At 47.4% G+C, this 22,706-nt stretch overlaps 2 protein-coding genes across 2 annotated transcripts; both read left to right on the plus strand.

Moving 5' to 3' along the window:
• Positions 1–109: 109 nt before the first annotated feature.
• ube2g2 (ubiquitin-conjugating enzyme E2G 2 (UBC7 homolog, yeast)) lies at positions 110–7,612 on the plus strand. The gene is made up of 6 exons (XM_023840112.2): positions 110–333; positions 911–946; positions 1,913–1,958; positions 4,714–4,832; positions 5,995–6,135; positions 6,732–7,612. Exons 1-6 carry the CDS (start codon positions 291–293, stop codon positions 6,842–6,844), a joined length of 498 nt encoding a protein of 165 aa, XP_023695880.1. The 5' UTR covers positions 110–290; the 3' UTR covers positions 6,845–7,612.
• A 1,753-nt stretch (positions 7,613–9,365) lies between these two features.
• On the plus strand, positions 9,366–22,692 carry LOC111858365 (thrombospondin-type laminin G domain and EAR repeat-containing protein-like). The gene is made up of 13 exons (XM_023840106.2): positions 9,366–9,857; positions 11,552–11,778; positions 12,727–12,953; positions 13,396–13,486; positions 13,556–13,712; positions 15,645–15,776; positions 16,500–16,732; positions 17,394–17,583; positions 17,814–18,046; positions 18,439–18,508; positions 21,789–21,897; positions 22,053–22,154; positions 22,371–22,692. The coding sequence occupies exons 1-13, from the start codon at positions 9,776–9,778 to the stop codon at positions 22,522–22,524; spliced, it is 2,007 nt and encodes a 668-aa protein (XP_023695874.2). The 5' UTR covers positions 9,366–9,775; the 3' UTR covers positions 22,525–22,692.
• The last annotated feature ends 14 nt before the right edge of the window (positions 22,693–22,706 follow it).

The raw sequence follows: 22,706 nt of genomic DNA on the forward strand, positions 1-22,706 counted from the left end.
AACTATGCAAAATGAATGCAGGTTATGTTTTAAACAGCGAGAAAAGTACCCTGTCAGCCGCTGGCGGTGAAGTGACACGAAGTGCCTGCAGGTGGCGCGCTCGCTTTTCGCTACAGGTTTTATATAACCGGAAGAGGATCTTCCACCACGTTTGTGTTGTTAAACATTCGGATCTTTAGGTAGCTGGTTCTGGGAAGCCCTACCTACTCGTTAACCTGGGTTAAACTACTCAAGCGCATAGATAGTCTTTTATTTCGTTTCAGCCTCTCGTAGTTTTACGTTCATCACAGATGGCAGGTACAGCGTTAAAAAGACTGATGGCGGAATACAAGCGTGAGTGTTGCACCGCTGGCTGATCTCCCTGCCGTCCACCTGGGTCTGCTGGCTGCACAGGGCTGGCTTCCCGTCTGCTCTGCATGCTTATGAAACCCTTCGTATGCGACGCGTCGCAGCCTTAATCTCCCATGGACTCCCGTTATTTCTGAGTGTTTTAAGAGCTCCGTTTATTACAAGCAGGAGACTCGTTTTCGTAGGTTAATTTAAAAGCAGGGCGACACAAGTGGGAGCTGGTTTAGCTAACAGGTAGCTGCGTGGCCGTCTCTACTTACCTGCCTTATGAAGCATCTGGCTTACTTTACGTGACCATTCACACTGTAAAGCTGAAAATTCTGCCTCTGAATATTAAGAGCATGTAGCTCTTACATAAATCCTGTCCGCCAGGTCATCTTACCCCACGCCATTAGACTTAGTACCCTAGTTTTTGCCCAGCGAACCCACTTCACTGCCTGCTGTCCCCATGAAAGTGTTTTTTTTTTTTGTACGTTTAAGTGGTTCGTAGTGAAATGTGCTTTAATATACAATTTATGTAAGTAATATACAGTTATTTTAACAGTACTTCTCTCACACACAGAGCTGACCCTAAACCCACCCGAGGGCATTGTGGCAGGTAAGAAATTTAACATACTGTCACACCTTTGTCAGCAACCAGATTACTGACCATTTGAGTTGGTTGCCATAAGCGCTTTGAATGATATTTGAACATGAGGCCTTTCAAAAGTTAATAAGTTATAAATACACACACGTACAAGTTGTCCGACCTAATCATTGTAAGGGAAGAAATAGTTCAACTTGAATACACTTTACAGGGTAAATATGACTTGGGGTTTATACACAATGATGTATCCAGCCAATCACTATGCAGTGTCCCTCTGAAGCACAGTTCCCAGCCATCATAGTCCCCTCTGTCTTAATGTTTTAACCAAGCTCATATGTAACTTCTGTTGTGCAGGGGGGGTTAGATGAATTTCACAATGTTCAGTGAAATTTGTGTTGATAGAAGCAAACAAAACAATCTGCATTTAATTGTATCTAATCAGTCATTGTTTAATCCAATTCAGGTTGTTTGGGTGTTTTTTTTTTTTTTTAGATAATTTCTCCTTTCATGTTACAATTTATGAAACAAAAGAACTCAGTATCTAACTTGTTAGCCATTTAGTCTTTTTGTTTCAGTGCGAGATTTAAGCAAGAATGAAAATATTAGGGGCTCTTCAACTGACGTGCAGAGGAAAAAGCTGCTTGAACCATCATTTGTGCCAAGGATTATCAGTAATTGATGTTTAGCTGCTTTTTATAAACCCACAATACCCTTTTATGAATAAATAAGTGCACCTTACTTTGATTAAAAAAAGAAAAAAAAACATCTTTGGTTGACTAGTAATATTTTGATTTGAGGGGTATATTAGCCATATGCTAATTAGAAATATACTCGCGTATCTCTGTCAGGATTTTATGAGAGCTTTTGTTAGTTTGTTTACTGAAATATTTCAAATCTCCAAAGACGTGACCGTCATTTGGGTGGCTGCCTTCAGCCTGTTTAATCTGATGTGGCCTGTTCCCCCCCCCCCCCCCCCAGGGCCCATCAATGAAGAGAATTTCTTTGAATGGGAGGCTTTGATCATGTGAGTCCTGCTGATTTCTTTTCCTGGCTGAATACATGTTTTTTTTTTTTTTTTTTTTTTTAAACATTTGTTGTGATTTCCATCAAAGCTGGGTGTAACTCGCTGATCGGAGCTGGGTGTAACTCGCTGATCGGAGCTGGGTGTAACTCGCTGATCGGAGCTGGGTGTAACTCGCTGTCTCAGCTGACCTGTGCTGTGTGCTGTTGCCTTGTGGTCCTGTGGAAAAATTATGGCCACTCATTCAGTCGGTGCCTGCTCTGATGTGAGTGAGGGGAGCAGCTGGCATGCAATATGAGTGTGTTAGAGAAACATACAAGGAGGCCACGCCCATGACCTTGCAGAAGTCTTGCTGGGCGTTTCACATAGAAACAAAAAATATCAAAGTTGGATGGTATGGAGGACATTAACTCAGAGTATCCTTATGCTTAGTTGCACTGTAAAATGTGCCACTACACCACTGTTGTCTTTTACCTTGTTTAACCACAATATCTCCTCTTTCAAAATAATGTTGTGGTTGCTGAGCTGTCCCTGTCTTCACCGCCACTTCAGTCTTCATGGCTTCCGTTAACCAAATCTAATACACATAAGGATTTGCCAAATGTATACAGATTACCAACTTTTGAGTGTCACAGTACGTCTGTCATTAATACTTTAGGCATAGTACTAATCTGCTTATCAAATTGTGGGCGGAAGTAAAGATCCATACTGTACAGTGTGAAAAGATGGCATTCAGAGAGATTGGCATGTCTGTTATCTAAAGCCATTTGGTGGTAAGGCATGCCGGAGGGTAACTACTGTTTTGCATATTTCATTGTTTAAAAAAAAAAACAAAAACTGATACATGATGAACATATGGGGGGCTAGATGTAAAACGAAGTATCAGACAAAGTTACAGAAGGTAAATGTAACAGAAAAATAGCCTCAGGTCTTGTGGAATTAGTTTCTTCTGCTTATCAGTGTTTGCATTGTGCAGTTTGGATGCTGGTTTTTGCTTGTACATTTCGTTATTAATTGGGCCTTATTATCATCTGAATGAAACTAGCTGTGGTTTTACGTTGTTGGGCGCTATGATCAAAAATGATTATTTTTAAAAATTTCTTGTTTTATGGTATATCAGTTTTTTTTTTTTTGTTTAGTTCACCCTTTCCGTGGCAACCAGTGTTTACGTCAATGAAATATGTTTATGAATGTTTTAAAAAAGGTGTGCTTTTATTAATAAAAAGATACATTTAGCCTGATGGTGTAATTGATATGTTTTAGTAGATTATTAATGTATATTCTGCTCTATAGCAACATGTTTTGATTTATGCCTGTGTACTCATCTCTGTAAGAATTGTGACTAACATATTTTATTTGATTAATAATGTACATTTAGCTAAATAGTGACATGTTTTATTGATTATAACCGTATATTTAGCTTGGTAACAACATGTTTGCTTATCCAGTGCGATTTTAATAATTATTACCATAATAAATCGATATTAAGGATTTTGCTTTGCCGATATGCATTTCATTGCAGAGCTAATTATATTATACATAACCCAAATTTTCATGGACAGACTGAAGCAGTAGCTATTTATAGTATCAAGTATGAATGGTTATATATGGAGAATTGCTATTATACATTTATAGCTGTTACCTCTGCTTACCCTTCTTACTGTTGGGTGTTCAGTACACTCTGCACTGCGATCCCTAGTGCTTCTAGCAGCGAAGACTATTTTTTAATTTGCTGCTTATTGAAGCGTTATTGCCGATGTTAGACTTTGTGTTACGGCATGGCGGAATGTGAGAAATTCATACTGTACGGGTGATTAAACTCGGTATACCGGATGAATCGGGATGCTACCCAGGGGTAGCTCTACATTTCGGTATTTCTGAAACCCTTCAGAATGTATGAGAAAGGTGTGTTTCTCTTTTTAATTCCCATGAATGCTGCTTTCCGGCTTGTTACTGCCCTTGCCGTCTTGCTCGTTAGAAATAGAGGGTGTCATCGGGTCCTTGTGGTTGACTTGTCTTTTGGATGTGATGCACAGTCAGCTGACTGCTACAGTGCTCCCATTGCATAGCCTGAAATCTGCAGTATGAGGGGTCGGGTTGCCCGGGAAACAGTCTCCATGTCGGGATGATGTCATATGTCCAGCCGGAATCCTGCATCGTTGGGTTAACCCTTATGTAGCTGCGACCTGCTTCTTCCTCTTACACGTCCCCAGACTCTCTGCATTTCCTGTTGGTGCAGACTGGACCCCAGATGGCATAGTAGTGAAGATACTTCATTGGGTCCATTTTTAAACCTTATAAACAACCAACTACAGGGTATATTTGTGTCTGGTGGCAACAATTGATTACAGAGTAAATGACTGTAATAATAATTTTGTAATTAACCTCGTTGACAGAGTACAGATTAACGTTTGGGTGTCTGTTGGTAATCAGTAAGATGAGTATGTCTCTGTATGCACACATCTGCTCAGTGTTAATAATATTAAATGATGTCTTGTCCTCCTCCTCCTCAGCCCTGCCCTCATTCTGCGTTCTAGTTCATCGCTGCTGTGTTCTGTTGGGGGTGACTGAGGCCCAGAGCCTGATACCGAGCTTATTTTCTGTAAATTCGCTTCCTGGACGGACATGCTGTTTTCCTGCAGTATAGCAGGCTGATTTTGAGCACGGCTTCTGTCGTTGCATTCTCTGATGGTGTCTGTGACTCACGCCTAAGACACATCAAACTGACGTGGGCCCTGTCCTCCCTCCCCTCTGCCAGGGGCCCCGAGGACACATGCTTCGAGGGGGGGGTGTTCCCAGCCGTCCTCAGTTTCCCGTCGGATTACCCGCTGAGCCCCCCCAAGATGAGGTTCACCTGTGAGATGTTTCACCCCAATAGTGAGTACCCCCCCCCCCCCCCCAGGTCTCTCCCGGACTGCAGCTCTTGGTGCGGCACGCCTCTGGGTCTGTCCGTTCCACTTCACCAGCATGCCGATCTGAACCACACCCTGGTACTGTGAAAGAGGCACAATGTCATCAAGCTTCCCGCCGTCCCCCCCCCCCCCCCCCAGTGTCCTGCCGCCTCATTGGCTAATGAAGCGTCCAGGTTTCCTGTAAGCCTCCTAGCTCAGAATCCCGCGAAGACTCGACCATGGTTAGATTTAGAGATGTCGGGGGTGGGCTCCTTAATGTTTAGTGGCCCTTCTCCAGGCTCTGTATAGCTCCCCCTCCCCCCATGTTTTGTGCACTGACTGGGGCCTTAAATGGAATATGAGTGTTGGCTGCCAGCCCCCGGGGGCGCCTGTTTGTTTCTCTGTCGAATAGAGGCCGCCGTGTTCCCTGCCTTTCTCTCTGTCCTCGTACGGTGTCCTGGGGTTGCCTTGTTTGTCCCCGTTTCCCCCTCACTGGTTGGACAGGATTCCAATGCCTCAGTACCCCTGCCCACCCCTCCCCCAGCAGAGTAAAGGCCGCCATAGTAATAATGTGCATCACCAAGGTATTTGTGAATGAGGACAAAAGGGTGACTGGTTATTTTTTGTCAATTGAGGTGCACTGCTACCGGTCCCTTAAGAGGCTACATGTTCAGGCCGCACAGATATAGAGCATATCCTGTACGGAATGTTCTGGGCTTACACAGGTGAACTGTTATTGGTTCAGAGGTCTCATGCTTACCCCTGTGCTAAAAGAGACACCTTCCACCACAGCCGATGACGGAAGGCAGTCGGATGCCCCCTGCTGGTGGACCCCTGTCATTAATAGCATCTGTATGTATTGTGCACGGTGCATTGATTCTGCTGCTTTGATTATTTAAACAAGGAAAATCAATATTTCAAGGTGCAGCAACATATATACATGCAAAGTAGTGGGATTTTACAGCAGCTGATACCAGGACACAGATGCATCGTGGGTAATCCTGTCTCAGTCTTATAAACCCATAAACTTAAAGAAAAAGAAAATGTGGTGTTTTATTCTAGTCTAGAGGTTTTTTTGTGACGCTTAGACTTTAAGGTGTGTTGTGATCAGTGTTTCTAAGCCAGTCTGGCCTCACCCCCCCCCCCAGTCTACCCAGATGGCCGTGTGTGCATCTCCATCCTTCACGCCCCCGGAGATGACCCCATGGGCTACGAGAGCAGCGCCGAGCGCTGGAGCCCCGTGCAGAGCGTGGAGAAGATCCTGCTGTCTGTGGTCAGCATGCTGGCCGGTGAGTGGCTCTCGCTCCTGGCTGCCGCGTACAAACCAGGCCACGTGGTGTCAAGGGATCACGGCTGTCCAGACAGCTGCCCGTATCTCAACCTGACGTCCACCTAAAGGTCCTATTGCTGTATTGAACTTACCAGAAAATTATCATTCTGTTTAAATCCTGTCCACGTTTTCCTTCATTCGCAGCTCCCTGCCAGACAGTCCACATTTTTGCTCCCTTTCACCTTCAAGCAAAAACATGTACTGTCTGCGGGTCCTCGAGGACCAGATCGGGAAACACTGGTCTAGATAATTGTTTATTGGCTTTGATTTAAGGTGACATTTAAAATGATTTAAACACTTGGATTTTTTAGCAGAGCACTTCAGGTTCCGTGTACAGCAGCAGTGCCCCCTGGTGACTTGAACCATAACTGCCATTAATTAATATTATCCATACTTCATAAATACTGCCAGACTGTATTGGTTCATTAGATTCCTTTATCCAGAGTTGGTTATATGGGTGACCTCCTAACCCTCAGGTTATTATGAAGGGGGCATCTTTCCAGGGCTCGTTCACAGGCTGATCTGCTCTGCTTTGGGGTTCCACTCTGCTTTTAGAGCCCAACGACGAGAGCGGGGCCAACGTGGACGCTTCCAAGATGTGGCGTGAGGACCGAGCCCAGTTCTATGTCCTTGCCCAGCAAATCGTCCGCAAGTCCCTGGGCCTCTAACTGACCAAGCACCGTCTGCGTGGCTGTCATCTGTGGTCCTGGAGAGAAGGAAAGGAGAGAAGCCTGCAGAGATCCACCCCATTTCAGCAAAGCCCTCTCGTCTCTCATAGTCCTAATTCAGTGCTGGTCGTTGACCACCCGGGCGTGTTCCTGCAGCTCGTCGAAAATATAGATATACTGCCTTGCGTGTGTTCGCGTGACGTTTTGCCTCAAGCGTTTCGTTTTGGATGTTCTTCAACGTCTCTTTTCCTCTTCGTCGCCCTTTGAAGCACTTTAATTTCTCCAAAGGATGATTCGTAGCAATACCGGTGTCCAGAAAAGTCCTCAAGTACCAGCCGATTCCTGTCTCCGTTGCCCACTTGTCAGTTTTGAAGTTAGAGCGTTTGACAGGTAGACCCTCGTGTGTGTGTGTGTGTGTGTGTGTGTGTGTGTGTGTGTGTGTGTGTGTGTGTGTGTGTGTGTGTGTGTGTGTGTGTGTGTGTGTGTGTGTGTGTGTGTGTGTGTGTGTGTGTGGAAAGCGGACTCTGCTCCGCAGTTTGCTGTTCCTTCTGTCTGTTGCCTATCGGCACTGATGAGGTTCTTCCTCTCCTGGAAGCTGGGACTCCATAGTATACTCACCATACTCTTCTGTCCAAGTTGCTATGTTTTGGTGGGGAACAATTGATATATATATTTTTGTTTTAAAGATGAGAAAATATAGCTGATAAGATCTACTTCTATGTATTGTATATGGAAATGTGAAATAAAACTGTTACTTTTTAAAGACAAGGTATTCATTTTTGTCCCCTTCTAAATGGTCAGATATCTATGGCATAAAGTTCATTTAGCACCTCATGTCTAGATTGCAGTTTGCGTGGCATCAGGACCATAAGAGCTGCCCCCTCACCCACATGCTGGCTGCCTTCTTTACACACCAACTCCCTGTTAGAGCCTGTAATTATGGTACCGCTGCGTCTCTCTTCTGTGATGAAGGGGATCTGATTGGAATTTAACAGTAGGGATAATTTTGCAATGTTAATCCCATGAATCGCTGTGTGGGAGAATCACTGTCTTATTTGAATGAATTTCACATTTACTTGTAGAATTACCCTGTGTTTTGATTGCTTAAGCCCAAGACACTTTGATAGCACTTTTTTGTGGTTTGTGTGGCTCGAGGCTTCGTCACACAGTTGGGCTTTTGTCAGGCGTACAAACAGAAGCAACAAGAGATCCTCTGTGCTCCTTTGACGGTGCAAACTCACGGTCTTTATCCGTGCTGAACATCTTAAAAATTCATATTTGGGGCACAAGGCAGGAGCTGGTGAGCTGTGATGTTCAGGCAGACCACTGTACAAACACGCATATCTGCAACCTGAGCCATTTTAGGCAGGTGTGCCTGGGGGGGTGACAGAGGTATCTATAGGATCACAATGATAGTGGTGTACGTCAGCCTGGTAGGCAAAGCGTTATCGTTTATGAAAAGGCTGTTCCATTTCCCTCAAAATAAGTGGAGGTAGAGTAGAACATGAGATTAATCCGCTCGCATTTCAAGCCCTCTGGAATTTTGGGGTGTTTCTTGTTAAGGGGGGAAGGTATGTCCATCAAGCTTGTAGACATGAAGGGCTGGAGCTATGGACTGTGCTCCAGGCTTCGTCTTCTCGAGCTCCACAGCCCCATATCTGATTCCATGCTCCCTGGATGTCTCCATTTGCCGTCTCCTCTATGAGGTTCACATGACCCTTAGGGATGGATCATTTGTACATTTCTCTGGATTGGCCAGTTTTATTTCAGGTTTGGACCCTGAATGAGGAGACTGGGAGAGGTGGCATGGACTTGCTTGTGCTCACGTACACTCTGGTGATGGGTCCTAGGGAAGGTCTGAACTGAGGGGCTGGCAGTGAGGGCCGTCCAGGTCTTGCCTGACTAAAATGTGGTAGAGACGATTGATTCTGCGTTGTCCATCTTTCTCCATAATCTGCCCAGTGTTCAGTAAATGGTCACTTGTTGGGGTTTGAGCCCACCTGCTACCTGATACAGCGGCAGCATCTCTACTGTGTCACACCCCTGCGGTTACGTCATTAAGTGTGTCAACTATGCACCCTCAGCCAGTGATTTTCACCATTTTTGCACACTAATGATCAAATTACATACTGCCAAAAAAAAAGATAGTTTGTTCACAGTGCGAGAGACTCATGTAAGCTACACCTGTAAAGGTGGGTGCCAAAACACGGATCAGAGGAATTGCAGAGGAGTATTGGATTTGATAGTGAGGCACCCATTTCTGGCACGGCTTCAAAGTGAAGTGCACTACATTTTCCCAGCCTATAAGGAATAAAACTTCCTCATGAAGTTCATTTATCTCTCTCTCTCTCTCTCTCTCTCTCTTTCTTACTTGGGTTCAACTCCTCCTCCCCACAGCCAACTTGATCCCATTTAAATCTCATGGCGCCACTGCCTTTACAATACTTTGGGGGGAGACATCACAGGGACACTCACACTCAGACTCTGGAAGGGGGGGGGGGGGGTGCAGTGACCACAGGGCTACTGCAGGCCCCCGGCAGGACACAGCATTGGATTGTGGGATTGAAATTGAGCCAGGTGTTCCACCTTATCTGACAGAAGAAGAGGGTTATTCTTTGGAAAAAAGAGGCAAGGCAAACTGAACTCCATCTGATTTAGATTTATGCTTCACAGGTAGTTTAGATAATGAGTGTTGAAGGTCTGTCTGAATGAGAAACCTTGAGGAGTGAAGATGACCGCGGTCTCCTTGCTGCATCCCGTCTGTGGATGACACGGCCGCCAGTGTAAGTGTGACCTCTATTTTTCCTGCCTTCTGAGACTTTTTCATCTGTAGAAGGTTTCTGAAGGCGTGATGGTGACTTTGAGAGATGTTGCGCAACCTGTGGACGGTTTGAGGTTCCTGTGAACGGGGCAGCCTGAGAGGGATCTCTGATGTCGACTTCCCTGCTGGTCGCGCTGCTGCTCCTGGTGGGGATCGCCGAGGGCCGGGACGGGCCCCGGAGCCCATGTACAGGTACACCTGTCTCCCGTCGTGTCGTTCACCCGTGTCCGACGTGCACACCCGTCGTTACACACCTGCTCAGCTCTGATTGCCACACACGTACATGCAAGACGAAAGGCAGCATTCCAAACTGTCTCAGTGACTTTTACAAAACCATCCAGCAATATAAGAACAGCCAACAAAATTTAAAATAACGCTGTATAAAGCACATTATTTTACAGACAAGTCACAACCTGCAGGATTTGCTTTAACTGTTCACAAGTTACGATTAGGGCAGTTTGTTGGCACAGTAGTTATCACTGTTGCCTCACACTGGTTCTACGTCCCCGGCTGCCTGGGATAGGCTCCTGTCTCCCGGTCTCCCCGCTTAGGGTGCATGAAAGCGGGGCAAGACTTTCTTTGAAACTGCATTTGCTAACAAGCCAGACGAATCGAATTATGCGGAAGCTTCACCCCCACAAGAAATCTGGATCTCGGTGCTGTTTGTTTTTTTCAGACATCATTAGTCAGCAAAACAACAGGATATGGGGGGGGGGGGGGGGTAGCTAAACCTGCATTTCAGACTGGCAGCAGCTCCGTGCTCTAGAAGGATTCCAGGGGTGCAACCATTATCATCCATCAATCTGCTTTGTGACTGCCTCTCCTGGACAGGATCTCAGACACCTCAAGACCCGCGCCGATGAATGAATGCAGACAGGGCAGGTCCGCGGAGCCCCGAGACTCAGAGCTCAGCCATGGCGAACGCGGGTTTTAGTGACGAGAGCATCAGGCCCAGGATGAGGGTGACCACATCTCGGTGGACAAGAGCTCATGCCGACAGGCAATCTCTGCGGATGTCCTTTAATCTTTTTATTCCAGCCACTTTACATGAAAATGTATTTGCAGTGCATTTGCATTTTCAGAATAGATACTGTATCATTCCAGCATCAAAAACAGATGAATGAGACCCTCTATCTGAGGATCGCTTACTTTTCGCTTTGATGTTGCTTTCAGGTTCAAGGCATATAGGGAGCTTATTAATCTTTCCTCACTGACCTCATTAGACATCCATCCATCCATCCATCCATCTTCCAACCATTTACCTTAGTCAGAGCCTGGAATCTGTCGCGGTCAGCATAGGATACTGGCAGGGGTCCCTGCTGGACATGTACACGCGCCAGATGCCGATCCGTGGGAGCAAACGCACGCGACACAGAGAGAACATGCAAACCCCCAACCCTGTCACCATATTGCCCTGGTTAGCAGTCTGAAATGTCTCCCATAGCATCACATTTTAAAACTGAGCCTTGAATCATACTGCTGATGATGTATCTGCAAACCTGTGCTTTAATGCATTGAAATCTGAATTAATTGTGTTTGTTCATTGTGTTCGTTTACTTTATCTGGGAGACCGTACTGGCCACAACAGTATGACAGATGCATGGGTGGATCAATGTTCATTTTTATTTATTAGTTTAGACTGGTTTTGAAATAGGTAATTACTTTTGGTAAAGTGATACTTTAATTTTTCAGTTCATTACCTTCTCATTAAAAAAGTGGCATATTAATTTTTTATAGCATAAATCAAATCACATAATGTGCAATTAATCATACAAATCATTACATTAAATGATGTACAGAACTTTCTTCATTTGTCCAGTTTCGCTGTGCTTCCAGACTTTGCTAACCTGTGATTCCCTTCTGACACTGGGGCTGCACCCCTGAAGATCTGCTGCCTCTCGACTTGCTGTCCCGGGCCCTTCCTACTGCGGGTGGGGCCCTCCAGGGACTGTGCATCGTCCAGGATCAAGGGACCCGGGGCCTCCGGCTGCTGGCTCCGGCAGGTCACCGAGCCCTGAGCTTTCCTGCCTCACAGCTCTTCGTGAACTGTGACCTCTTCCCAGCAGAGTTCTCCATCGTGGTCACACTCAAGGTCTCCCATCCAGCTGCTCAGGTGAGACCTTAGAGCAGATGCAGGCCCTCACACCTTTTTCTGAGACACCAGATGTCCTTATGAAACATATTGAATTAAGCAGATGAACAGGTGTATTTCTGCTTTAAAAGTTCATATAATATGATGTTGAGGAGCAGATTGGATACAATCCTGCCTTCACACCAATAGGCAGTTTGAAAGGTCCAATTAACGTTAGCATTTTAGTACTTTTGAGGGGAAATCCCACAATGACATGAGTAGATTGTGCGTTCAGTAAAACACTGTACTTTTACTAAGTAACACATTCACATATAATTATTGTAGGAGCCTTTTTTCCTTGTGAGTCACTGGTCTTTTGTCATGTTATCGCACTGTTGGTCTCATAATCGCACTGTTGGCTTCGTAATTGCGCTGTTGGTCTTATATTCATGCTGTTGATCTCGTAATTAAGCTGTTGGCCTCGTAACCTCTTTTTTTTGGTCTCATAATCGCACTGTTGGTCTCGTAATCGCACTGTTGGTCTCGGAATCTCACTGTTGGTCTCATAATTGCACTGTTGGCTTCGTTATTCGGCTGTTGGCCTCGTAACCTCTCTTTTGGTTTCGTAATTGCTCTGTTGGTCTCGTAATCACACTGTTGGTCTTGTAATCGCACTCTTGGTCTCGGAATCGCACTCTTGTCTCGGAATCGCACTGTTGGTGTCATAATTGCACTGTTGGCTTCGTAATTGTGCTGTTAGTCTTGTATTCATGCTGTTGGCCTCATAACCTCTCTTTTGGTTTCGTAATTGCAGTGTTGGTTTCGTAATCACACTGTTGGTCTCGGAATCGCACTGTTGGATGTATGTTGTTTCCATTGTTTGCATCTTAATTATCCCATGGATGCTGATAGCATATGCCTGTCTGCATACCTATAAGCATTCAAAGACAACGTGGCCCAGGGCTGTCTGCATCTTGCGTTTGCTTCCAGAGAGGCGAGTACATCTTCTCACTGGTGGAGGAGGAGCTGGACCTGCTGCTGCTGGGTTTGCAAGTTGGGCAGGAGAAGCTCCAGTTGCTGGTCCAGGACGGTTCGGGCCAGCGTCGGATCACCGTGAGGGGTGTGCCGCTGGCGGACGGCCGCTGGCACACGCTCGTGCTGTCCGTGACAGGCCGCCATGCCACCGTCACCATGGATTGTGACACCCTCTTTGAGACGTGGGTGACTGCAGATGCACCAAAGTGGGGGTGGCGGGGGAGGTGGTGCAATACTGGGTCAATTTACTTTGAATTGATGTATGACGTCCTGCAGCATCAATGATGAGATCAGCAGCAGAGATTAGACAGGAGGCTGATATTTAGCGTGAAGATGCTGAGTGCTTTGAATACATCAGTAGCAGTGAGAGCTGGAGAGGACTGATGGGTGCGATGGCAGATCCCACAGAAAGAATGTCAGCTGTACCTTGGAAGTAGGTAGCTGGGCCAGTCGAGCACTTGGGCTAAAAATCCTCATAGTGTCTCTTTACTGGTGCCCTGGGATAAGCTTCTGATTCTGCAAGACCCAATGCTGGAGAAGCAGTTATGAAAGTGGATGGATGGATGGATGGATGAGTGTATATGAATACTGAATACATTTCTCTCTTCTTTTCATCACCCCCAGGTCTTACGACAGGCCGTTTCCCGTTGCTCTACGTACCACGGGTTCCATGTTCTACATTGGCAGCCGCAGAGCTCAGAGAGGGCTCTTCTCGGTAAGGCTCCGCTCTCCTGCCCCAGTCAGGGTGTCCAGGCTTGCTGGCTCACTCCCCACCCCCCCTCAGGGATTATTGCGCCAGCTGGTCCTGCTGCCCGGGTTGGATGCCGCGTCCCGGATATGCCCCGCGTCAGACCCCAGGCTGGCCGTCCTCTCAGTCCCACCCGCCCTGCTGGAGATCCCCGGTATTCCTCTAGGCGACGAAGCCTTGACGCATCCACATGGTAAGAAGGGGTCTGGACACAAAACTCCTCTCATAATATTAATGTAAAATCCTCTCAACCTTAAAGCCTCCTGTGCTGAGTTTAGCAGTTTCTTTTGAGCCGGACACAGTTGGGTTTGACATTTGGGCCGCTGATGTGCAGCGGTAATGATGCTTCTCTTTTGGGTGTCGTGTTTGAGCAGAAAGCATGCAGTGGTCTGGAGGGTGGGCCAGCATGACTCGGGGTCCTGTGGGGGGTGTACCTGTTAAAGTGCGGCCTCACCTAACTGCAGATTTAATGAATGAATTAGAACATAAAACATAAATGATTTGTCTGCCTGTTTGGGCAGCAGGTGACCTGCAGGTTAAAGCTCAGGGTGATATGCACCTGTGTTCTGGTTCATCCCTTTGAATGCTGGTTTTTATATCTTAACTTTTGCAGTCTATGAAGGCATATATATTGGAATAAAAGAATTATGCATGAGTAAAAAAATATAAACACAAGCTTAACTTTTTTTCTGTGAAATAAATTGATTTGTATATCAGTGTCAGATTATAATACTGAGACTGTATGACAGGAAAGAAACAGGAAACAGGAAATGGGCCAACTGCCCACATCCACTGGAGGAACTGGCACAGCTTGGGTGAGCTGCTTGCTGAGCAGCACAGTCAGGCGTAAACATCCCGGATAGGAGAACCTATTCTGGGGCTGGGCTGCTAAGATATTGCTGCTATGGAAATGTGGAGGTAGCTATAGCACTGTTTCCCAGTCCGGTCCTTGGGGACCTGAAGACGGTGCACGTTTTCTCTACTGTCTGGCTGGGAGGGAGCAAAAACGTGGACCGTCTGTGGGTCCCCAAGGACCGGATTGGGAAACACTGAGCTAGAGCAAACAGCTGGTGGGCAGTATGATCGCAGCTGACTGCTCTGCCAGCATGGCTTGGCTCAGGTCTCCCAGCCTGTTCACATTCGATTCACACTCATTCACATTCACTGAGCTTTTAGTTTTGGGGTTCATTACATAATCAGTAGCAAAGGTACAGATCGCTAACCTAAGTACCATGAGATATTAGCTAAGCAGAGCAGAAAAAAATAGCTTGTTTCAGTGATCTTGTATGTTTAAAGCCTTTAAAACCAAGTAACAAACAATTATTATATGTTATTGACTAAGTGAAACGAACAATTATTTGTTTTATTATGTTTCATCCGAATGTTCCCTTATCTGGCAGCAGGGTATCTGTGTATGCTGGTATTTGATCACAGATGTGCCTTGCAGATACGTGCACATCACAGACCTGCCTTACAGATACGTGCACATCACAGACCTGCCTTACAGACACATGCACATCACAGACCTGCCTTACAGACACATGCACATCACAGACGTGCCTTACAGACACATCACAGACGTGCCTTACAGACACATGCACATCACAGATGTGCCTTGCAGATATCTGCACTTATTTGCTTATCATTCAAAGCAGCTTATATATCTTACAGTTTGATATGTCCTGATAGGAGACAGAGCAGAAGTGAAGCTCATTTCAGGTGACTAGTTGGCTGTGTGCAGACCTCATCTGTAAAAAAAATACTGTTGTAGAAGATCCAGATGGAATACAGGGTATTCTGATGCATCGCCACCTGCTGGCACTTAATAAGAATAACGTGCTGTCATGCTGAGATTGTTTTTTTAGTTTTGTAATCCCCAGTTTCCCATAATTCCCTGGTGCTTTGAAAAGGTACCCTGTGAGAAGGCAGTTCAGATGATGATGATGAAACGTACAGAGGGAATTGTCTAAAACTGGCAGTGGTCCTAATTCAGTTATTATGAAATTATTATTCAGTTAAATTACTAAGTTCATTCCTCTAAATGTTTAAGTACCTTTATCAGGAGTGAGGAGCAGATGGGAGAAATTTCTGTCCATTCTCCACTATCCATTCTGCCCTTTCTCAGGTGCAGGAGCCCGTCTGACCCAGGGGTCGCGCCCCCCCTGCGCTGAATCAAAGCAGGCTCAGCTGTGGTTTGACACGGTGGATAACGGTCTCTTCCTGTGCGACGGACTAACCTGGGTGGACATGCTGCAGAGTGAGCAATCGTTACCTCAGTTCCCAGGCCCTAGGGCTCCGCCCACTGTCTGGATCCAATGAGCAGTTGTTACCTCTCTTCTGTGGCTGTACAGCTCTGTGCACCAGCAGAGTTGGATAGTTTAGGTCCAGATTGTAAAAATCCAGGCCAAGATGTTGTTTCAACCGACCACATGAGTATAAAGAGTCACAGTCACAGAGTACTCAACTCAACTGGTCTGGATTTTCACTTTTTGAACCTGAACTCTCCGCCCCTGCCCACCATCGTGCACCATCACAATGCACCCCAATTTGACTCTGTTGACTGTGTGCACCTCCATTCCTATTCCAATACCTACTATCCTAAACTAAAACAGTCCAATGACATACCATGATTTGTATGACTCTGCCACATGGTCCAGTGATTCCCTTTTCTCGCGGTCTTTCTCTGTATGGTCACCATTGGTTTTTTCATAATATTGGCCTGTTGATAAGAATTAAATGTCTTCTGGACTTCATCTGCTATTGATGGACCACTAGGCCCCTTGCTTTGAAGTTCTCGTCTAGACTCCATATCAGTAGCACATTACCACACGCCACACGAACACTGCAGCGTGACATAGGAGCTGCAGAAGAAAATCAGCAAGGCAGAATTCAATAAACAGCCAGAAAAAAAACACAATTCTGTAAGAAAACAAACATCAAACTCATTTGCTTGAGACTTCACTTTGTGTTTTGTGCTCAGAAAGGGAAAAGCTGGACTACCTGGAGGATCACCAGGACCTGCACACGCTCTCCGAGACGCTGGACATCGAGCTGTTCCACGTCCCCTCCCTGGGGCTTTTTGCTGCCATGGCTAACTGGGAGTCCAGCTTCGGCTCCCGTATATACAAGTGGACGGACGGGAAATTCCAGCTGTACCAGAACATCAGCACCTCAGAAGCACTGGCCTGGAAATTCTTCACCGTGGATGACAAGGTGAGACACTTTGGGGACATTTGTATGAAAAGTCCCTAAAAGGCTGGGATAAACCTAGAACACGAACACGACATCCCTCTGCTGTTAGAAAGCAGGGACACTCCAAGGCTTTGAGACGCAGCGGTGCAATGGGGCTTAATAACTGCAGAAGATATAAAAATTGTTCACTTGGATTGGAACATCCGGTTCAATACTTGGACCCTTGGGTTATATGATTTTTCAGTCTTTCTGTTGGCACCTATATTGCCTCTCTAACAAATGAAACATCCCTGCGGCTCCATTGTCACCAAGAGGCCTCTAAAAGCACTAGGCATTCCTGATTGAATTACGCAGGAAGCTCTGCAAAAATACTTACCCGAGAAGAATTCATTTTGCCAGGGAGGGCTAGCAGACACGAACCTGCTTATGGACACAGGTACCAAAGCTAGAGGCTGCTGCCTCAAGACTTGGTAGAGCTACCACACGAGGACTTTGAGGCGAGGCTAATTAGTCTAATAAATATCTGCTACCTTGGATACAACTGTCAGCTAAGTCACTACCGATGTAAGGAATTCACACATGCAGGATTACACTGGAAGATATCTGAGCCCTGAGCTCGTTGTCAAGTGAGGCACGCACATATGAATTTCCATTTAAAGAGGCTGACTCATTCCTGCCTCAGATGTTCCTGGCAGCGGCCATTTCCAAAGAACGGGACCAGGGGGGGCGAGAGCTCTCTGTCATCTACAAGTGGAGCCCACAGAGGCTCCAGTTTCTGCTGTACCAGTCCCTGGAGACACACAGCGCCCGCGACTGGGAGGCCTTCCACATCGGGGGAGAGGTCTTCCTCGCGGTGGCCAATCTCAGACAAGGTACAGATGCACAGACAACATTTGAAAAAGTGAACTTCCTTCCAGGCCATTAAGAGATGATCTTTTAACAGTCTGGTGTGTTCATACCTTTAAAATGTATGCCAGAGCTATTCAGAATGATATTGTGTGACCAAAAAGTAATCATGCTTTCAAATATATTCTCCCTGCCCACAGGGATCAATTATTATTATTATTATTATTTATTATTCATTATTATCATTTTTTTTCAGGGAACAACAACCACAACATTGACAGCGTGATCTACAAGTGGAACCCGAGTACAGAGGCGTTTGAGGTCAACCAGACCATCCAGACTTCCGGGGCCTATGACTGGGAATTCTTCACTGTAGGACCCTACCACTTCCTGGTGGTGGCCAACACCTTCAATGGTGTGTCTACACACATTGAGTCCATGATCTACATCTGGCTGGGCGGCATCTTTCAACCCTTTCAGGCCATTACGGTGAGATCTATCACATGACCCATGTTTTTGCTACCAGGAAGCTGAAGTACTGGAAAAAGAGAAATTCAAAGAATGCAAAGACCATTATGGTGTCATTATAGTCCTTATCCAGGTTCCATCACATAGGTGAACATAATAGGTTGTGCAAGTAATGAGGAACAAGCATATCTGTCCAAGAATTGTGAACCATGCCATGTAGAACATTATGGGGTTTCCCAATAAATTTGGGGCTACACTGATTGCTTGGTGTTACATATGAACAATTCTCAGTTTGTTTTTGTCTAGATTTGAGTTACAGAAATATAATTTTTACTCATGCCTACAATGTGCATGGAACTTATATGTTATGTCATGGAAGTAAATTCAACCACATGTCCTGACCTTTTGTGCAGACTCTGGGCGCAACAGACTGGGAGATGTTCCGGATTGGAAGCCGGGTCTTCCTGGCAGTGGCCAACAGTCAGAAACTGTGTCACTTATAACATTGAGAAAAACAAATACTTAGAATATCTTCAACTTAAATCAATAATACACAATAGATGGTGCCGTAAGCAATTAGATCTGGAGCTTTCACCTAAAATAGCAAACTTCTTAATAACTCCAACTAAAAAACTACTGTCTAGGATTTACGTGCATCTAGCAGAATCTGATACAACGCTCTCACTCCCTACCCACAAATGGGAAAGGGATTTACTTATCAATCAAGACACTAACTTCTGGAGGCAAATTTGCTTGAATACCTTTCGAATGAATCGGAACTCCAACCTGCAGCTTTTACAATACAAAATTTTACACAGAACACACTACACAGGGCAGAGGATGTTCCAGATGGGTATCAGAGATACTGACATATGCCTAACTTGTAAGACGGATGCACCAGATAATTACCTGCATGCTTTCTGGTATTGCACACCGGTCAACGAATTCTGGCAAAGGATTTGTGAAGACTTATCGACACACCTAGGGCATCCCATCCCACCCTCCCCCTCACTCTGCCTGCTTGGGGACCTCACTGACACTAATATGGACATGAATAAATCTTGCATGCTTCTCACAGTACTAACCATTGCTAAGAAAACAATCCTTCTGAACTGGAAGTCAAAAGAGAATTTAAACATAAATCTGTTCAAAAATCTACTCTGGGATTATGTTTCCATGGAGAGGATGTCTGCCTGTAAGAAAAATCAATGGATCGATTTTGAAGACAGTTGGACTCCAATAATGAATTTTTTAACGTAATGTCGTCAGGGGTGGTGGGGCCTTGCCGTCACCGTCCCGGGTTGGGGGCTGGGGGTGGGGGGGCTGGGTTGTTGGGGTCCTCTGGTGTTTCTCTTGGCTGAGGGCGCGTGGTCAGTGTCTCTGGGTGGCCGCTGGCCTGGCCTGGTGGGGGCGGTGCGGGGGGTGGGGGGGTTCTGCCCCCGCGGGGTGGGTGGCGCGCTGGGGGGGGATCGGGGGGTGGGGCCTCTTGGTTCCGCCTGGGCCGCTGCGCTGGGGTGCGTGGGTTTGGGGGCGTGGGCTCTATCTGCTGGGGCCGCTGCTCCGGCTCCCGGGCGGGTGGTCGCCCGCATGCTGGGGGGCCTGGTCTGCCCGGGCCCGTTGCCTGGTGGGGACGGGTCGTTGTCTGCCGTTGGCGATTCCGGCGCGGGGCCCTCGGGCGCTGTGGGGTGGTTTGGGGGGGGCGGTGGGGGGAGCCTCTGCCTCGCCTGGGGGGGGGCCTGGGGTGGCCGGGGGGCGGGGGTCACCCCGCCTGGCTGGTCCGGCTCCCCGTTTGCCGGGGGGGTCTGGGGTTGTCCCGTCCTTGGCCGCTAGCTGGGGTCTCATCGGGCGTGGTGGGGTGGGTCTCTCCCGGTCTGCGCCTGGGGGGGGGGGGGGCGTTCCCTGCTGCTGGGCTGCCTGTGCCGCCCCTGAACACCTCGGTTGGCCGTCCCTGCCGGCTGTGCGGGGTCAGGGATGGGGACTAATCGGGGCCAGTCGGGGATCTGGCCCCGGTGCCGGGGGGGGCCCACTCCTGGCACGCCCTTATTGCTCCCCTGGGTCCAACACCACATTTCACACAACACTAGGGCCTGGAGGGGCGGTGGGGAGGTGCGCCGAGACACTGCCCCTCAATTTTTACTTACATGTTAGACACCACATGACACTAGGGCTGAGGAGGTGGGTTGAGGCAGGTGGGGCTCTGCCGTCTGCCAGCGGTGGGGTGCCCATGCCTCAACTGCTCGCCCACTTTTTGCACCTTAGTCATATACGCAGTCCATATTACATTAGGGCCTTGGGGGTGCGGGGAGGGGGATGGGGGACTCTGCCATCTGCCAGTGGTGGGGCCCTCATACCCGAACTGCACCCACTAATTTTAATGCATAGTAGACATAAACACACAACTCTCTCACACATGTACATGCACACTTCACACCAACATGGGTCAGGGAGGGGATGGGGGCTGAGGGGCCCCCCCTAACTCTCTGTCTCTGGCCTTGTGCTGGTGGGGTGGCCCGCCGGGGGGAAGACCCATCATGGGGGGGTTCGGGTGGCCCTGGCGGGTATGGGAGGCCTCCTCTCTTGGGCCGCAGGCCGGGTGGTGCTTGGCTCTGCTGCGCCGTGGTGGGGCCCTGGCGGGCGGTCCGGGGAATCTTGGGACGCTCTGGGCCCTGCTAGGCGGATTGGGGGGTTCGGTCTGGGCTGGGCGTGGTGTCTGCCGCTCCCCGGTCGCCGCGGGTCCGCTCCCGGGTCGGGGGGGGGCTCTTTGTATGGGCCCCCCTTGGATCATCCTGCAGTGTTGGGGGGGGGGCGTGCCGGGTCGCTGCGGTGGGCGGCGGCCCGTCCTCCCGGGGGACGGGCTGGGGGGGCTGGGGCTCCCCCGGTGTGTGCGGGGCCGTCCGCCGGGGGGTGGGGGGGGTGGTCCCGGTGGGTGGGGCCCTTCGGCCCTGGACCCGCCTGCCCCGGTGGGTTGGTTGCGGGTGGGGCTGGGGGGCTCGCCGCCCGTCCTCCCTCTGCGGGCCTCCCTGTGCGGGGGTTGGCGCCCCCTTAGTCCCTCGCGGGCTCCCTCTCGGGTTGGGCGGGTGGTTGTCTCTGGGATGCGTGGCTGTGGGCCCTTGTGCCGGGGGGGCAGTAGGGTGGCTTCGGTTGCCTGGTTCTCCTGCCTTCGCCTTGGGCCTGGGGGGGGGGGGGGTGCTGCCGCCTCCCCTGACGGCATTAAATGCCAGCACATCCAATGACAAATCAGGTCACACCTACACTTGCACATGCATACAAGACTGGTTGAGCGTATGTTTTTTAGGGTATGTTATAGATTTAGGAATTGAAATATACATATATAACGGTACGATTACGTGTGTGTATGCTACATATATATAATACCGATTTGTATTAATTATTATTAGTATCACTGATGTTGTTATAATTCTTGTTGTTTGATGAGTGTTATGTTTCTTATGGTTGTTTGTATTCTGTATTCCCCTATACTTCATCTTTTTTCCATCCCGCCTACATTATTAGTGTTATTATTTCTGTATACCTTTTTTTTTTTTTTTTTTCTTTTCTCTCTCCCCCTCTCCCCATGGTGATTGATGTCTGTTATTGTTACGCTGTTGTTTTTGTACCCCCCCTGTTTTTCTCCTTTTCCACGGTACTGGTGAGTTCGGAGCGGCCACAATCTTTACTCTTGAATGTAATGTAAAATAAAGTTGTCCTCCGAAGAGGGGGGGTGGTGGTGGGCAATAAAAAAAAAAAAAAAAAAAAAAAAAAAAGAAACTGTGTCAGGAAGGTCCAAGTGTGTATGCCCTCAACTCCACCATCTATGAGCTTGACATGACCATGAAAATGTTCCTCAGGTTTCAGGACATAGGAACCTACAGGTGAGCTACCAGAGGAAATGGAAATCTATTTTCACCTGTTAAAACATGTGGCTGCTATTAAACCATTAGCAGGTCCAGTATTCTTTGAAACTGCACTATATTTGTTTTGAGAAATATGTTTTAACACCCAAATGCCCCGGGTTGCCGCACATTAGTGCAGTGGACTGGGAATTCTTTACAGTGGGAGATGAAAAATTCTTAGTTGTGGCCAATTCCTTCAATGGACAATTCCATTCCCTGAACAGTGTAATATACAGGTAGGGGCCATGGTTAATTTTTCTATTAAAAATACAGTATTTGATATTCAACCATCCATCTTTTGTAAGCACACATTCGGTATAACATGGTAGTGAGCCTGGAACCTATCCCAGGAAGCTTTGGGCACCAGGCAGAAGGCACTCTGGAAAAATGGCAGTCTATTATTTGATATCGAAGAAGTTTTTTTTTTGTGGGATAATATATTATGTTGGCAGGTGGCAAGGTTATGAGGGCTTTGTTCCCGTTCACCGACTTCCAACCATCGGCTGCAAGGACTGGGAATTCTTCAAGTCCACAGAGGACTCCTATCTCATCTACTCCAGCGCCACGGAGCCCCTCTCCAAGGTCCTCAGGCTGAAGACCTTCTGATAGCCCGTGCCGCCAGGGAGTCCTGATCACGAAATTAAACCGAATGTAGGATACGTCTGATTTCTGGGCCTCTTATTATATAATTACCTTAAAAAATGTTTATTGTGGTAATAAAAAACATATACTGTATACAGTGATTTCAATCAAATAAAAGAATCGTACCTATTACACCATGCCTTCAT

The sequence above is a fragment of the Paramormyrops kingsleyae genome, chromosome 16, assembly GCF_048594095.1.
Source record: "Paramormyrops kingsleyae isolate MSU_618 chromosome 16, PKINGS_0.4, whole genome shotgun sequence".
NCBI lineage: Eukaryota > Metazoa > Chordata > Actinopteri > Osteoglossiformes > Mormyridae > Paramormyrops > Paramormyrops kingsleyae.

Bases quoted from the DNA above. Each gene is read 5' to 3' on its own strand.
- ube2g2 (XM_023840112.2), top strand. From the start codon at position 291: ATGGCAGGTACAGCGTTAAAAAGACTGATGGCGGAATACAAGC. The intron at 947-1,912 runs GTAAGAAATTTA...CCCCCCCCCCAG, and splicing joins ACCCGAGGGCATTGTGGCAG to GGCCCATCAATGAAGAGAAT. The intron at 4,833-5,994 runs GTGAGTACCCCC...CCCCCCCCCCAG, and splicing joins TGAGATGTTTCACCCCAATA to TCTACCCAGATGGCCGTGTG.
- LOC111858365 (XM_023840106.2), top strand. From the start codon at position 9,776: ATGTCGACTTCCCTGCTGGTCGCGCTGCTGCTCCTGGTGGGGATCGCC. The intron at 13,713-15,644 runs GTAAGAAGGGGT...GCCCTTTCTCAG, and splicing joins AGCCTTGACGCATCCACATG to GTGCAGGAGCCCGTCTGACC. The intron at 18,509-21,788 runs AGAAACTGTGTC...AAAAAAAAAAAA, and splicing joins CCTGGCAGTGGCCAACAGTC to AGAAACTGTGTCAGGAAGGT.